Below are 17,165 nucleotides of genomic sequence, written 5' to 3'. Positions count from 1 at the left end.
TGCAGAAAATATTCAGCATTTTTTAAAACTGGTTACGTGTTCTGCACTTAGTTTCTAGCTTGGAATTTGTAGGTCATCAGAAATCCTGTATTAGCTTAGAAAAATACATGAACATTCCATAGTAATTGCTGTAAACCAAATCATATAATGGATCATCAGAACTATTCTACTATCATTGGTCAATAGAAACTATAACATGCTTGATAAAATAAAGCACAATATTAGCATGCGGTTTTAGAAGGCTTGCCAGCAGGTAAGCAACTCCCTAAGGAACATAAGGAGGAGGATACCAGTTAATGTGCGATACTAGAGACCTATAAGCAGTAACAAATTGAGTTTTCCAGAAGAGAAAAGAATGTATTAAATCTCAATTTTTGCTTCCATTCAAATTAAAGAGTTTGGATATTCACATTCCCTGACCAGTATCTTCAGATAAGAAAAAGAAGATTTTCACCTACTTATGAAATTGCCCAGCTCTGTCTTCATTGTCAGCATACAAAAACATTTTCAAGGCATAATTCTCCACATGAGCAGAGCCAACAATTTCCTGAGTAATTGCTTCATTATCACCAAATTGCTTTTTCATCTGAAAAATGTTGGAAAAATACATTAATTACTTTATTAGACCTTAGCAATTCTGCAAACACAAAAAGAACCTGCTGATTTAAACGAAGTCAAGTACAATTTAAAAAGAAACAACTTACACTTTGTTTTACAAATCTGCAGCTTCTAACATAACAAATGCTAAAAGCAGCATGTGAAAGAGAACACACATTCTTGGGGAGAGAGAAATATTATGAATAAGTAGCTGTGAATCTTCAGTCACAAAATGCTTAGAAAAACCACCAACATCCCAACATCTTCTCCAGCAAGGTTAAAAATAAACACAGCTACAATGCCGTGAAGGAACAGCAACAGATATTTTTCCCCTTAGCATCTGAAAGACCCAGCCCCTAAGCCTGTGCCAAGATTCAACACAGCTGAACTGGTAAAGTAATGCATGCTTTATAAAGGTGCTGTAGATCAGAGTCATCTCCCCTCTTGTGAGGTTATTTCACCACAGTTCATTACATCTTTCAAAGTATCTGAGCCCTACCTCGACCCGCCTGGTGACCTACGGATTTACTGGAATTTTCAGTGTAAGCAGCGTATTTCAATTCAAAGAACTCTTTTCAAAGATGTTAGAGTACCAGAGCCCTCAGGTTTCCTAACAAAAATCAGTAAAGCAAACAGCCCTCTAACAGTTACAACAGGTGGATTTACAGCTTCTGAATAGGCTTACTGTTTGCACATAAGGAAATCTCAGGTTATCCTTAGAGAACAAAAACAGGAACACTGCATGATACTAACCTGCAGCCTTTATTTTGCCAAAAGATTTAAAAACAATCTCTGAATGGCAGTTATTTTTCATTGTGCGTGCAAAGAAAATTTTAATCATGCAGGCAGCATTTCCATATTTTTTAGATTGCTGCCAACTTTCTAAGACACAGAATGTTGCCAGAAAAGTTACTTCATTTCAGTAAAATATAATTCAGCAGTTAAATATATGCTTTCCAAATAGAATTTTAAATTTAAAGGCTTTAATCAAACTACTCTATGTGGTTTTCAAAAAGTATTTGTTTTACAAAGTGTAATTTTCTTGTGAAAGTACCAAAATTCATGTGTTCAAATGAAACACTGAGACACTGAAGCTAACTCAGGAAGGGAACTGTTTGTACACACATATATTTCCCTAACCTATCTGTATACCTCACACTCAGAAAAGAACTGATTACTATACTTGATCTGATGCTCAATTATTTCGAACACACAACTGACACTGTTACATACACTTCTAAAAGTACTAAAGTTAACCAAGCCGTTTACTGTTGAAATTATCCTTCACACAATCTGTGATTCAATACAGCAGTACTGTTGTTTTAAACATTGATACAAAATTTCAACCTAAAACTCAAGGCATTTAGGCTTAATCTTAAAAAAAATTAAACCGCACCCCTCTGCGCCCCCTGGTGGTTATGGGCAGACCTGAAACAGCAGCTCCTAAATTACAGCAGAAGCTTTTCCATAAACCCCAACTTCTTAGCCCCAAAAGTGCTCTATTAAACTTGACTAGGAGTGCTCTCTCCATCCTTCACCCACCCGGATACACAGAGTAATATTCATTACCTATGCATAAGTTGTCACACAGACAAACTTACCAGTAACCAAAAGGTGAAACTATAGATTTTTGCTGCTTTTTTACTCTTTTCAATTTTGAAACAGAAGGGCTAACTGAATGCTGCAGATAAACTGCTGCAGTACCACAAGTACCCCAGCAAATCCCAACATTTCTTAGGAATGAACAGCAAAATCCTTTTGAGTTTTAATCTCACTTCTCCTGCTATCTCTCTCTCCCTTTGAACACAAACCCCACTCCTACTAAAGATGTCAAAATCTGATGAAATAACACACCAAAAAGTCACTGTACACTGAATTTTCCATTGCAAAAAATCAGTGATAAAAAAGCAAGAAGTACAAGTCATGAAAAAAAGAAGACAAATGGTTCATGTTTCATTTTTTTTTTCTGAAGAATCACAGAATGGTTTGGATTGGAAAGGACCTTAAGGGTTATCTAATTCCAACTCCCCTGCTGTGAGCAGGGATGCCATTCATTAGAAGAGGTTGCTCAGGACCTATCCAACCTGGCCTTGAATACTTCTCTGGGCAAGCGATCCATTTTCATAAGTGAAGGCTGTTATACTAGTTCCACACAAACTCTTCAGGCACTGCTAGACTTTGGATGGAATCACTGATACTGAACAAAAAAAGAACTGCTGCTTCATTTTTCAACACTACTTTCTGCTTCCAAATGAGCACTTACACCTTAGAATCAACAAACTTCCTCCTGTGAGAACACTGAAAACTACAGGGTATGAACATAAACAACTCCTGGAACTTAAACTGACCATCTATACCACAACTTTACCTTTCTTAAACTCTCTTCTACTTGAGGCTTTTAATTAGTATCAGGTCCACTCAGAAGAGCATGGCATAGCTATCCCTTACCCACACAGAATAGACAGTACTTACAAGAATTTATAAAATAAAATCCCCAATCTCTAACACAGGATACAATCAGAAGTATCTTTGTCTTTTAAAGAGTATTTTTAAAATCTCCCTGGATACAACAGTTTAGGTTGTATCCCTGGATACAACAGTTTAGGTTAAAGATTTCAAAAGCATCCCAGGACTAAGCTATTAAGTCCTACAGCAGTGAAAATAACTGTACAGACTTCAAGAAATCAAAGGCAAATGAATTTTAAAAAGTCTTCTAGAACACCTGCATTAACTTCCTAATGAATTATGATTTGTCATGAGAACATGTATAAATAAATCATTTTAATTTATTGTGTCTACACAAAATCTTACGGCAAAATTTCAATTATGTTTGTGCATGCATACACACATAGAGTTTTATCTCCTTCCAATCCTTCTGCAATTTATTGCATACAACTGAAGTTCATGCAGTTTGCTTGCATGCAGAATAGCTGCAGAGGAGACAGTATTTCCAGAAATTTAAATAAAAAGTTAGATTAATATTATGATAATTTTTGAGGAAAGCAATAAATTCTACTTACAGCTTCCAACTGATCCATAAGTTTGGATAAAAATTTACGGCATTCTGGCGTTTTACTGTCAATCTTCATCCCTGTCTGCATTGCATACAAACGACCTTGAAATGATACAAAACACACAAAAAACACTGAAAGCCATTATCTAAGGCAGAACCCTTAAGCAAACAATGCAATGCACCCCCATACACATGAAAGTCAAACTCATGATTTAACCATATACTGACTCCAGTACTAGTGTGCAGTGACAGCAAAATGTAAGGTTTGGCCTTGCAGAGATACTAGGAGATAGTTTGGGGAGATTTACATTTTATTTTCCCCCAATTACTATTCCTGTTCATTTTAAACTTATGTTTGTACCACTGTTATGCAATATCAAGTGCTTTTATAAACTACCACCACCCTCACTTGCAACTCACCCAAATAGGAACTTTGAAGTGATTTGAGAGAGTGTATGGATATAAATGGAACTTCATGTAACAGGAGCCAGTTATCCTTAAAAGCCTTGAGCAAATGGTACTAAGGACCTATTATCTCCATGTATATGCATACATAGCATCAAACACTGATCTTTACACTAACCTGATCTTTACATCAGGCAAGACAGACTTTATCAAACTTCCCCTCCAAGTAGAGTTGCCAGTTTTTAGTAAGATCTTGAACATGAATGATTAACATCTTCCGATTAAAAATTATCTTTTTACTACCAAAAAACTGTGAGTTTTAGATTTGCACACGGCAGAACTTTATAGGCTTCATGAAACTGTGAGCTAACACGAGCAAGCATTATTTGCTAGGATTAACACACACAGAGAAGGGAAAACAGCCAGAAACATTCAGTAATCAAATGCAGAACATTTCCCACAAAAAAAAAATATTCCTCTCTCACTTCTGACTCTTAAGGCAGTCCTACAAAACACTTTCAAATGTAGAGTTTAAGAGTCAAAAGCTGTAACTCCACCAAATATTGTCATGAGGTAATTATTATGGAATACCCCATGTCCTTCTTGCAAGCAATCCTAACTTGCCTCATAGCTTCAGCATCTTGTTCCTCCCAAGCACCTCTTCATCCACTATGAAGAGAGAATGTTCTCCCTTCAAATTACCTCAGTAAACATGAATACAACACAATTGCTATCACATTGGACTTATCCTGATGCTTGCTGCAGAAGAAAACATTTTATACTCACAAGCTCGTCTGCCTTTTCCATCTATTAGCAATTTGTCTAATAAAATTTGATCTCTTTCTACAAAACTTAGATTCTGCTGGTGAGTGCCATAATTTAACTAACTTTTCTGGATTTTTAAAGTAGTATTTCCTATTTTATATGCAACTGAGTGTTCAAACCAGACTAAGCATACATTCCTTATTTGGGACTCCAAAGCTCACTTATTTTTGAATGTTAAAGCTGTTGGGTTGCCTATCCATTTAAAGACACTCTCCCTGAAAAAAAAATACTTGCACTCTCCAGTGCCTCTCTATTTTTACTATTACAATGTATAGAAGGACCTAGCATCTTTGTATCCAAGTTTCAGTAAAGAACAACCAAGTGAAAGTCCTGAACAAAACTAAAGGAATTAGTAAAAACTTAAGAACAACTACAATACTTGACCATAACAAATGAAAGAATTTCTATGTAGGTTTCATCAAGTGACAACATTACTATTAAGCTAATTACTGATAAGGGTACTCTTAAGCCCACCTAATTTATCTTCAGGATGCTGACATGTTAATGTTAAACATTATAAAACTAGCACATATAAGGCTGAAATTAGATTTCAAAGACAGTCAAACACAGAGAGACAGAATTGCATCTAAGGCACTAAAATTAATATTAAAAACAGTCATCAATTAAAATACCATCATCACATGACAAGGAGCTAATTCACAGTCTTCAATTAAACTGATTTTTAAGTACATACTTGATTGTAAGCTCCCCTGAACCCATTTCATGGTATAATTTAACAATATAAAACTTAAGAATTAACATAAGGTTGCTAAACCTATGAGCCATCTAGATCAGTTATTTCTTTTTGATGAATGCCAAAACCAGATATTTTCAGAGGCAAATAAATTTATTCTAGACTGACAGGAATTAGGGTGACAAATTCAAAATACATTTGTTCATTACGGGATATAGATTTACCTTACTTGCTGAAGTATGCATCTTCACATAATTCATTTACATAAAAAGAACTCTGTTTCCATATAAATCGATCTTGAAAATGTCTTTAGCCTTGATCAGTTTAAAAATTAAAAGATCTTCTACACTGTAACTGTTACTCTTGTGTTACCTCTATGTAGGTTTGTCCACTCTCATTCCAAATACATCCATTTAAATTGTGAAAGCCAGATAATGTTTCCTTCACTAATATCCCAAGGGGCGTATTTACTTGACTGAGACATCTGCACGCTCTGTATAAAGCCCTGAAAAACCAGCCCTCTCCCCTCTTAGGATTTCAGCAGCTGAGAAAGACTTTAGGACTCCTTCAGGCACTCAAATGCACAAATGCAGAACAACTCTTGAACACACAGAAATCACATGTCAGAGAACAATAGTTACAGAAACAAGAAAAATGTCTTTCTTGTTCATATGTAAGTTTACACTGTGGGTGACACCAAACAATCTTCCCCACCAACACCTTCCTCCTAACAAAAGATTCTAGGACCAAGGTACCCAAGGCTCCTAGGTTGTTAAAAATCAAAGTACTATTATCCAAAGCACAGACTGTCAAGAAAGAGTAAAGGTGCTCTCGCAGCAGCAGCAGCTCCAAGATAACAGGAACAGAGGCAACCTAGAGGCAGACTATTGATGTCACCTGAGACAAGATTAAATGTGTTCCACTTGTCACAGCAATTACATTTCGGTGCCACACAACTGACCACAGTAGACAGTTACCACATGGAGCCACCAAGTCCCAATTTGTATCACCACCGACAGAAATTCTTAAGATTTCCTGAAAGATCTTATTAACTAGCAAAAGGTCAAAGCACACTTGAGTTATCCTAACAAGGGAGTCTACTGTGATCCTTAACAGCTTTTGAAGTCTGGAATTTTTGCATGCTCACTTCTTCACATAGATTTATATGTTTGAAAGAAGGACTAACTAGCCCAGAGGCAGGCCTCTGATGAGGCCATCGTTGAGATAAGGACAAAAGCTATTCCTTTTTTGTCAAGTAAGTGGTGATCAAGAAAGAGCACGATGTCTGTGAAAACTACTGACACAGCAGCACTACCTAGTAGCAATCAGAGCCAAGAGGTAGTCTTGGCTCAGATGCTATTGATAAAACACTGATAAAACCTGATTGCAATGAAAGATGACACAACCTTTAGGTCAGGAAATGCAAAACAGACCCAACCAGTCAAAATCTCCACAAACATCAGTTTCAGTTGATGAACTGAAGAAACAGAAGAAAAGTACACTCTACCAGTTTGAATCTCATCAGTGACACACAGAATGTTGACAAGTATATTTAGGTACACTTACTGCTTTACTCAGTGCTGCTCTAGTCAAAAGTAAAACTTTGGGACTGAAAACCTCTATCATTAAATTTACCAAACAAACAGAAGGTGAAGTAGTTGAAAAACTGAATGGATTACAGATTTCTATGAAAAAAAAACCAAAATAGGAAGAGGAGGAAATAAATTGGTATTTATCTTGTAAGACAATACTGAAATAAATATAAGAACCTTTTAATGTTTTAAATTTTTGCTTTTGAAATTATCTGTATGAAAAGCAATATGGGAGTGAATCTGAAAACAGTAAGCAATCCTTTGCCTTACTGCTGACAACAGGAAAAAGCATCCACTAGTTATACTTTTTCCATTTTTGAGTATTACTATACATATTCATAAGGAAAAGAAATTAATTTATTTCCAAATACAAGTTCTTCCACTTCTGTGTTTTCTGTTATCCTCTCTGCTCTAATTTTGAAATGTCCCAGGTATTCTACAAGAAGGCTATCTGTAAGACTGTTGGTTTTGACACTACTACTTTTGCCAGTTAAGGTGTTCTCTTGCATATCTTTTGTGTGTGCTTGATCACACAAGTATTACTTATTGTAAAAACGTGATTGTAACTGAAAAATATGTTTTCACCTAGTGAAGTAAATATATTAATGTCCTTTTCCTGCCTAATTTGCAGCAAACGGGCAAATGCACCTCATTACTAAATTTTTAGCAGCTTTCCTTTGTTAATATCATCAGTCAAATTTTAAACTAGGTCAAAGAACTGTCCTCCATGTTTACGTTGACATGAAATCTCAGTAGCAAATAACTCATAAGCGAGAGGCCAAAAGTTTACCACCTCCAGGAGCTCCACTAAGAAAGTCAACAGCGACATGAGTTCAGCTGCCCCCTTTCCCCACATCCAAAAGAAAACAAATAATTTGCATTCCATTAAATACAGCTGTTCTGATTTCTGTAATATTGCAAAAGCAAAGGACAGAATTATTACTGTTTGCTAAGTCACAAAACTTTTGCTTCAATGGAAGTGGTTCAATTTCTAATAGGTGGAAAGTAATCTCCCAAACAGTACAGATGCCACAAAAGAAATGCTCACCGTATTACGTTTTACAAATGCATTGTTTTACCTTATAGAACACGACACTTGAAAGGCCATTTTACATCAAAATCATTTTGGTTTTCTCTTCAGAACTTCTCTAAACATTGAACAAAATGTTTAAAGTGCATGTCCCTAATGACCAGTGACACACTCTTAAAACTAAAAAACTTGACTTAGAGGAAGCATTTGTTTAGGAACTTCTAATAAAAGAAAATCCTCTGTGAACAGCCAAGCTGAAAATGTTGATGTCAAAGAAAACTAAAACCATACAATGTAGCTGCAAAGATTTTCAAGTTTCAAAGCCTAAATGTATATGAAGAATGTAGAAAATCTTGGAATTAAGTGACCTGTATTTTTTATCTCTCTTCACTATTTACGATTAAGATCTGGAATATCTGGGATCAAACAGATGAATGAACTTATTCCTCTTTTTTGTTTTATGCACTCAGTTTTATAATAGATACAACTATTTTTTGCCCCTCTCTATTCAAACTAAGTAGCAAAAAAGACTTTTATGTGGCCAACAAAGTAGTACTGTATGTGCAGAAATTAAAGTACTAAGGAGGTAAAGGAGGCTAGAGACAACTAATGTTTAAATATTAAATAACATCAGAAGTAGAGCTAAAGTCACTTGTAATTTCACACACAAAGACACAACTGTTCTGCCAATTATTAACTAAGAGAGTTTGCTCAGAGTTTGTAGACAGGACATTTATCTTCAAATTCATAAAGACTTGGCAAGTAATCATTCTCACAGAAATGTTTTGCCAAGACAACTACAAAATATACATCTTGATTTGCTGCTCTTAATCTTTGTTCAGTAAATACTAAGTGTGGGTGTGCTGGCTGGAATTATACAGTGAGTTTTACAGAAACTTCTCTGCCTTTATTTATGTCACGTAATACCATGTTATTTTTCCTTTGCTAATACACAGCACAATTTCAGAGCAAGTATTTCGTCTCTAGTATGTGCCAGACATTCATTCCTCATACACAGTAAGTTACTCCAGATTTATGTTTGGATAACAACTGAAACTCCCCTCACTCCCATTTTAAACTAAATTTGTGCCAAGTAAAAAATACCGGAGAACAAAAGTTCCAGCCAGCAAGCATGCACAATAGGTTTATTCTCTATCTTCTAAATTCTGTCCTACTACCCATCTTTCTTTTTCCTGGTCTAACATGATCAAAAGATTATACTTATTTTTTCCTGTGTGTATTTAATTCTCTAGCATAGAAAATAAATTAGCAACTGAAATATTTTTTATAACATTGCAATAAATTTTAGTGATATTTTGATTCTGATTAAGGGATGAAAGCTTTACCAGGCCGTAATTTATTACTCATTCATATTCTACATCCCTTTGTCAAACCACTGACAGAAAAATGTTTGTTAAATGCTTGGTACAGGAATCCAACAGCTGGAATTTAAATGAGGGAAGCAAAGGGCACAAAGACATTAAATTGGATTCTACTAAAATCCAAAACTACTGGAAACATTTTCATATAAAAATGCTCTTGCTCTCATAAACATTAGTGTGTCATATTTCAATCATGTAATTTCTGCATGCAGGTCATAAATGTATTTCTACATGGCTAAGTCCAAGCTGTCTGAATTCAAGGACTTTTAGAAATAGATTTAACATACTGATAAACAAACTTGGAAGGTCTTACACTGTACTGTCTCTTCATTACATGATGCCACAGGAAACTTGCAAAAGACAAGACATTAGGCGGGCAGCATCAAACGAAAATCTAAAACATTCCAGAGAAACCAAATTACTTTCAAATACTTATTTTCAAGTAAAATTAACTTAGGGAAACCTGTAAGAAAAAAAATATATAATGAAAAAGTGGGGGAAATGAAGACTACAAAAATATAATTAAGAAACTCAAAAGAAGATAGCATCATGACCCTCTTGCCTCCCAGATTCTTCTACAGTATTCTAAATCTTACTGAAGAAAATGAGTGGGTAACAGTATAGTATGTTACATGCTAGACAAATTTTATTAAGACAAAATGATCTCAAATGCCTCTTAAAACTCCTGAAAGTTCAGCTAAATCCCCTTACAATTCATTTTAATAATAATAAAAATAATAGCATATTACAGACAAGCTAAATAGGCAAAACAAAATTTCCAATGACAAACACAACTTGTAACTATGAAGGTTAGATGACAAAACAAATAACATAGCAATACCTACTATGAATCTCAGGAAATGATTGTATTCTACACTGTCACACTTCTGTCTGGTTTAAGGACTTATTTTGCTCTTCTAAAATTTGAGTTAGAGTTATATGTACAATTCATAAGCTTCTTAGCTTTCCTACAATAATTAAACTATGCATATTTTTAAAAGCTGGTCTCTACAGTTAAATAAAGAAAATAAAGCATTTCCAAATAAAACATAAAAACTACATTAAACATAGGATTTATAGCAATTGAAATCTCTAGAATGCAAAAAGAGGAGAAGGCAGCTATGCTGGATTAGTTGTGGTCAAGTCATGAGGATAAAACAGCTTTTAGTGATTAGAGCACAAATCTGAAACATCCTCTTGTTTAGTTTAAACTGGAAGAAGCGTATTTCACGTGTTTAAACTACTCTGTGAGGTGAACCAAAGCACCCTAGATGACCAGGAGATGAGCTTCCAAATTGTACTCCTGACCTTACTGGCTACCAGCATCCACAGGTGAATTAGAAGTGTTGCCAGCAGGTTGAGGCAAGTGATCTTTCCATTCTACTCAGCACTGGTGTGCCACACCTGCAGCCCTGGGCTCTCAGTACGAGACATGGGAAGGGCCACAAGGCTGATGAAAGGCTAGGGACATGTCACACCAGGAGAGGCAGAGCTCAGATTGTCTAACTCTGGAAAAGCAAAGAGGGTCTTATCACTGTCTAAATACCTGATGAGAGGAGGGGAGCAGTGGCGAGTGATAAAGCCAGAGCCTTCTCAGTGGTGTCCAGTGACAGGACGAGAGGCAATGGGCTCAAAATGAAATACAAGAAATCCCATTTAAACATAAGAAAAATTTTCTACTGTCTGGGTAATCACACACTGGAACAAGTTGCTCTCAGCAGTCGTAGAGTCGCCATGCCTGGGGATGTTCCAAAACTGCCTGCAGACAGTCCTGACCAACCTGCCCCAGTGATTATGCTCTGAGCAGGGCATTGCACGAGGTGATGTACAAAGGCCTCCAACCTCAACAGTTTTGTGATTCTGCAAATCAGAATGTTGATGTTGATGCATCCCTCCTTCAAAGGCAAAAGCATACCTCAGGCAGGAAAACACAGTTGTTAATTCTACTTCCAGAGAAGTAGAGTAAAAAACATATATAGAAAAAGAAATGATGAATTATATGATGGAACAACACACCTTAGTATATTTGCACTATACAAGTGAAGTTTAGGAGCTTAACACAAATATATGTAACTCAGAAAAGATTTCAATCTCTGAAGTACACTTGTTCTATACGTTCTCATTCTCTGTTAGAACAGATTATTTTAACATATTACCTATGTAATCAAAGCAAAGCCGAAAATACTACACAACAGTTAATACCATCCTAATTTTTGCCACTACCCACAGGCTGCTTTAAGGATTGTGGAGTTTATACAATTATCTTCATTATTCCCCCCACTTTTTTAGTTTTTCTGTCTCCGCAGACAAAGCAGTTTTACAAGCACAATCTTCCCCAGTTACAAATCTTTGAAATAATCAGAGCCAACAAACAGACTGAAAACAGAAAAAAAAAATAGAAAGCAAAGGGAAAAGTTTAAATTGAGAAAAATTTTTAGCTTATACTCAGAGCAGAATTGAGACTCACAGTACACTATGAAACTGGTATTTACTTAAATATCTGACTTACACATATTAACTTACCCTAAGTAAAGAACAGATTAAATCTATTCTTCTGTATGCAAGCCTTTAAAACATTTGTTGTATTAGTAGCCCACAAAATAGTTTTCTGCCACCAGCAATATGAGAATATGAGAATATGGAAAATGTACTTTTACAAATGCATTATATAAAACTAGTAAAAAAGATTAATATTTAAACTGGAAAGCTCAGGGATTTGATCATATTAGATATAGAACTCTACAAGCACATTTTTTCATGCATTTGAATTCCACAATGTCCCAGTAGAAGTGAGGTCACTAAGCATGTGCTGAATCTCTCCAAATACAGCAAATACCAGTTACTTTTAATTTTATTAATACTTCTTAATTACATGTATCTTCTAAATTAATCATTCAGAAGGCACCAAGATACAATAAAAAATTGAATAATTTAAAAGCTCAATTAAAATATTTGACCATTATTAGTTATTCCTATTAAGAAGGACTAATTGGATATGTAAAGGATAAGAACTGGTAAAATATAATGTTATTTCAGTTGTAAAATTGCACAGTAACTATATTTCCCAAATTCTTAGTGTGGGCATGAACTTCACAGTCCTTTTTTTTTGTAATAATAATATTAAATTATAATAATAATAAAAATTAAATTATAATAATACTTAAAATCTCATAATTTGTATGCAGAGAGAAGCTTGTTTCACAGGTGTCTGACTACACTTGAAAGTGACAAGCCAGTCACATTTAACAGATGGATATGTCTGTTAAAAGCTGAATGACTTTTGGTTCAAGAGGTTGTCAACTAGTTGTGGAATAAAAGTTGTCTCTTGCTTTTCTCTCTTGCTTGATTTCAGAAAACCACAAATGTTAATACAAGAGCCTGGAAGCATTTCTCTGATGCTTTTCCATCTCAAGAATTAAAAACTGAAGATTTTTTCATGCCTCTTTGATATAGATCATATCTACTGATCTTACATTATTTTTTTCTGATGTTTAGTAGACTGTAAAGCAAAAATCACCACACTTTGCTTTTTGAAAGTTACTAGAAACATAATTTCTCACATGAATTCATTGATTATCCAAACACTGTTCATGAAACATCAGTCCTTTTGTGGCAACTCACTGGCATTCTCTCAACACTTTAGAATTAGAACTTTAATGTTCAGTAAATACAGATACCATACATTTCTGCAAAAGGATTAACAATGCAACAGGAAGGCTGAAACAACAGCCATTAATAAAAATCTTGCTTTTAACTCTAAACTTTAAGTTTTTGGAAGATACGGTTACCTCTAAAACCTTGCAATGTGTAAAAAAAACTAACAAAACAACTCATCAGTCCAACTGCTTATGCCACAGTTGGAGACAAGATTTCTTCAGTTATTACAGGCCAGAGATTTTTTTATCAGAGCCTGCCTCCTTGTGTCTGCAAAATAACATGTCAAAGTAGTCAAACAGTTAGACTCAAGTAAGTTTTTAACATAAAAAGTTATTTTATTGACTACCAATCACATATTTGCCCTTTGCTAGGCAACCAATGTAGCACACTTTTCAGGTATAAGCTGACCTTTAATGGACCTGAAATAGCTACATACTTAATGACAATGATTAACAAATAATACAAAAATGAAAAAAAAATCTTATGGGGAGGAAACCATTTTAAAATAAGGTGGTAGATTACTAGAGTACTGGATACTTACATTAACCATTAAGTGTCTAATCTCTTTAAAAGGAGAATTATTTTGTGAGATCATGTCCTACTAAAAATTTTTTAAAAATAAACCTGGTTTCTTTATTTCTCTACAGGCTGTGTTCCAGGTAGAAGAAATGTTGCAACCATGTGAATTTATGTGCACACTGGCAGGAAAAAAAATATTTTAATTACTTCAATCAATTACACCCATCTACTAACAACAGATTGGGCTAAAAAGGTAACGGTACACACACAGCATATAAAGCTACGGATCATATTCTGCTTTGAATCTGAATACGTAAAAAAAGAAGGTTAAGAATGAAGGTTTTGTAAGGATTACACAGGATTACCAGCAACAAACCAGTTTTTAAGTTTTTGCAATGTGGAAGTACCACAACAAGAAGTGTTGTGTCAGAGTGTACAAGAACATCAATGTTCAACATTTTACTTTTCATGTGGAAAATAATGCGGCAGTTGAAAAAGACAAATAATCCCTGCTGTAGCTATTTATATTGTGTAAAAGAGATTAATGTTAATTAAATTACAGTTTCTGTAAATCAACATATGTCAGCAATACCAAAAAAGCAGGAGTCCTGCCTTTGCCCCCAGCCACTGCGTCTTGTTCCTTCTCTTTGTCTGTATGGGAACACAGCTGTTTAGGCAGCAGTGAATTGGCCTGGCTGAAAAATAGCTTATTATTGTCTTTCATCATACAATTACATCAACATTTGCTTCTAAAGCAGTCCAGGGTTGGGAATGAGAAGCTAGAGAAGGACTACAACATTTTCTTTAGGTGGCATTCTGATTTATGCTAGCTTAATGCTCAAAATGCACTACAACACAAGAGAAAAAGAGAAGGCAAATAAATGATGTAATTGTCACATAACTTTCCAGCTTTAAGAGTGCACCTAACAGCATCTATGATGAGAGACAAAAACATTAACAAAAGCAGTAAGTAGTTTCTTGGAAAATTTTATTGTAAACTATAGAAAGCAATATTTTATGTTGCAAACACGTCTTGCCAGAGTCCACTTGCATCCGATCCTCAAATTAATTTGCGTTATTATTATTATTAATAACACATTATTACACATTAATACAGCTCTTATTGTTAGACATATAAAAATGCAATTTAACTAAAATTAACATAAATTAAAACCTAGCATACAGATGCCCATACTATAAACTACTGTGCCATGGCAACATTAATAATACTGTGACTGAAGCTTTTATCTGGGTATGACCCACTTATGGCAACATTCCAAAGCTATAAACACATCACTGTTCAGACTGATGGCTACATCCACTAGCTAACCAATGATCCCCCTCACAGAGTGGCTGCATAAGCAGCTTTGTGATGGAACACGGCCTTTCAACAACACAGGGTGCACTCTGCTGTGCCTCACCAGCCCCCTGCTCCTGGGACACGCAGGGTGCCAGGCACAGGCCACAGCAGCTCCCTGCTCCTGGGACACGCAGGGTGCCAGACATGTGCCTCAGATGAGGCTGCTGGAGAAGCACCAGCTCACAGAACACCACACAATCTAGCACACACAAGAGTTTTCCTCACTCTATTCCTTCCACACAATACATTATATAAAATGCATAGAGCTCCTCTGAAACCCATTTCAAAGGCTCCACAAAGAGATGCTCATTTTTTCCAGTGAAGCCTCTAATGAAAAGCGTTACTTTAACCCTACATAAATCCGCATGGCTTTCAAAACATTATCTGAAAGGAATCCTGAAATGTTTTTGTAACACCTGCTCTACACTTCTAAAAATCTATCTTTTTAGTAAGGCTTTTACTATTCATAGCATGCTAGGAGTATATAAAGTACATTTTTTTATAGTAGCAATATTAATAATTAATACTTTGGGATTCCATCTAATTATGCCAAATCCATGATGTTAAAAATTAATGTTTCATAAACCTTACTTTTGCTTCAAAGCCAGAACTAAGTGAAGAAGAAAAACCCAGCTATGGGGCACGAGTACTGCATTTTCTTCAATCCAGACAGACTCATCCACCACAGGAGGAAGTAAGTGTCATCACTGGAACACTGGTGAAAACACACTCTTCCCCTTTGTGTATGTAAAAAAACAAAGGATCAGAGCAAGACCTAACTTGAAAAAGAGGTGTCAGTGCTTTTTACTTTACATAATACTGTAATGAAACAGATACCTCTAGAATACAGTCTTTGCTATATTCAGTAATGAACCAGATGTGTTGAAGTACTCAGATGAAAAAATAAAATTTTCAGATTACTTAGGACAGACAAGGCAAATGACTTTACAGAAAACTAAGATGTAAGTTTCAGAATGCAAAAGACAAAAAAAGAGTAGAGACTGTACACTAAAACATTTCTGGTTTAAAATAGACTTGTATTTTATCACCTACACTAATGCATGTCTTTTTCTCGTACAGCCAGTCAGCGTGCTACATCTGACAGAAAAATCCAAAGAAATAAAGAAAAACAAACAAAAAACCCCTCAGTGCAACTCGACCTAGCTGCTGCTTCCCGCCATACAGTGTCACTTGTCCTGTGTTTTTCCAGTAAATAAAGAGTGAGTACTAGTGAGAACATCCAGTGTTCTACTATGCGGCTACCCCACCTTCCTGGTTGCACTTTTTCATGTTAGCACACTATTCCTGTGTACAACAGAAAAGGTAAAATTATTCTTCTGTCACTCAGATGACAATTTGTTCAGAGCTATCTGAAAACTGAATTTCACTGACTCATTCATCTAAATTAAGACCACCTCACAAAGAAAAACCACGAGTTCTACATCTATTTTTTATTTCATTTTTCTTGAAGACAAGCCAAGTAAACCCCTCAAACGACCTCCTACCTCAATAAAAATACCAATACTGTGATGACCCAACTTCCCTTTAAGGGTGGGTTGTCAACAACATAAATGTACATTTCTGGTGATCTGCTAGTGTTAGGCCGTTTACAAGTGTGGCTTAACTGTAACAGGAATTTAAGAGTAACAGGAAGCTTGTATTTCTTAATTCACTACACAAAGTCTTTTAGAAAGGCTCACAGTCTATGCTGACAACCATTAGCTTAGAAGTCACACCAGCTTGAAAAATCTACATATTAATTTGCAAGTTTTACGGTAAGGTTTTGCTGCGCTCATTTCAGCGAAAGAAGCAGAAAAAACCAACCCATTCCCTTTGAGAACTCCGAGAAAGTGACAAAGCCTCACAGAGGAGAAAACGAAAGCTTCTATCAGCACCAAAGACTCTCAAACTCAAAATACTTATTCAGGGTTACACAGGACCGACGGGAGGTGTTTTCAGAAGAAAAAAAAAACTCCGGAATACTTCTTGAAGGTTATTTTTTGTTTTTTTGCCGTGCTTATTAGGACTGTTCCATCAGGACCGCTTTACACGGTGGCGTACAAGCCGGCGGCGGGGCTGCCGGGACGCGCT

General features: G+C 35.6%; 1 protein-coding gene across 1 annotated transcript in view; it reads right to left on the bottom strand.

The window, feature by feature from the left end:
* VTA1 (vesicle trafficking 1) overlaps positions 1–9,870 on the bottom strand; it is a 31,124-nt gene extending 21,254 nt beyond the window's left edge. Inside the window, exons 1-3 of the mRNA XM_031056254.1 lie at positions 9,852–9,870; positions 3,618–3,712; positions 459–586 (exon numbers count right to left, since the gene is read on the bottom strand). Coding sequence (XP_030912114.1) covers positions 459–586; positions 3,618–3,698 — 209 coding nt within the window. The 5' untranslated portion in view covers positions 3,699–3,712; positions 9,852–9,870. The remainder of the gene's footprint in view (positions 1–458; positions 587–3,617; positions 3,713–9,851) is intronic.
* Positions 9,871–17,165: the final 7,295 nt, after the last annotated feature.

Source organism: Geospiza fortis, unplaced genomic scaffold, assembly GCF_000277835.1.
Source record: "Geospiza fortis unplaced genomic scaffold, GeoFor_1.0 scaffold162, whole genome shotgun sequence".
Lineage (NCBI taxonomy): Eukaryota > Metazoa > Chordata > Aves > Passeriformes > Thraupidae > Geospiza > Geospiza fortis.
The sequence above is the reverse complement of the archived record's forward strand: the minus strand, read 5'-3'. Positions and strand labels throughout refer to the sequence as shown.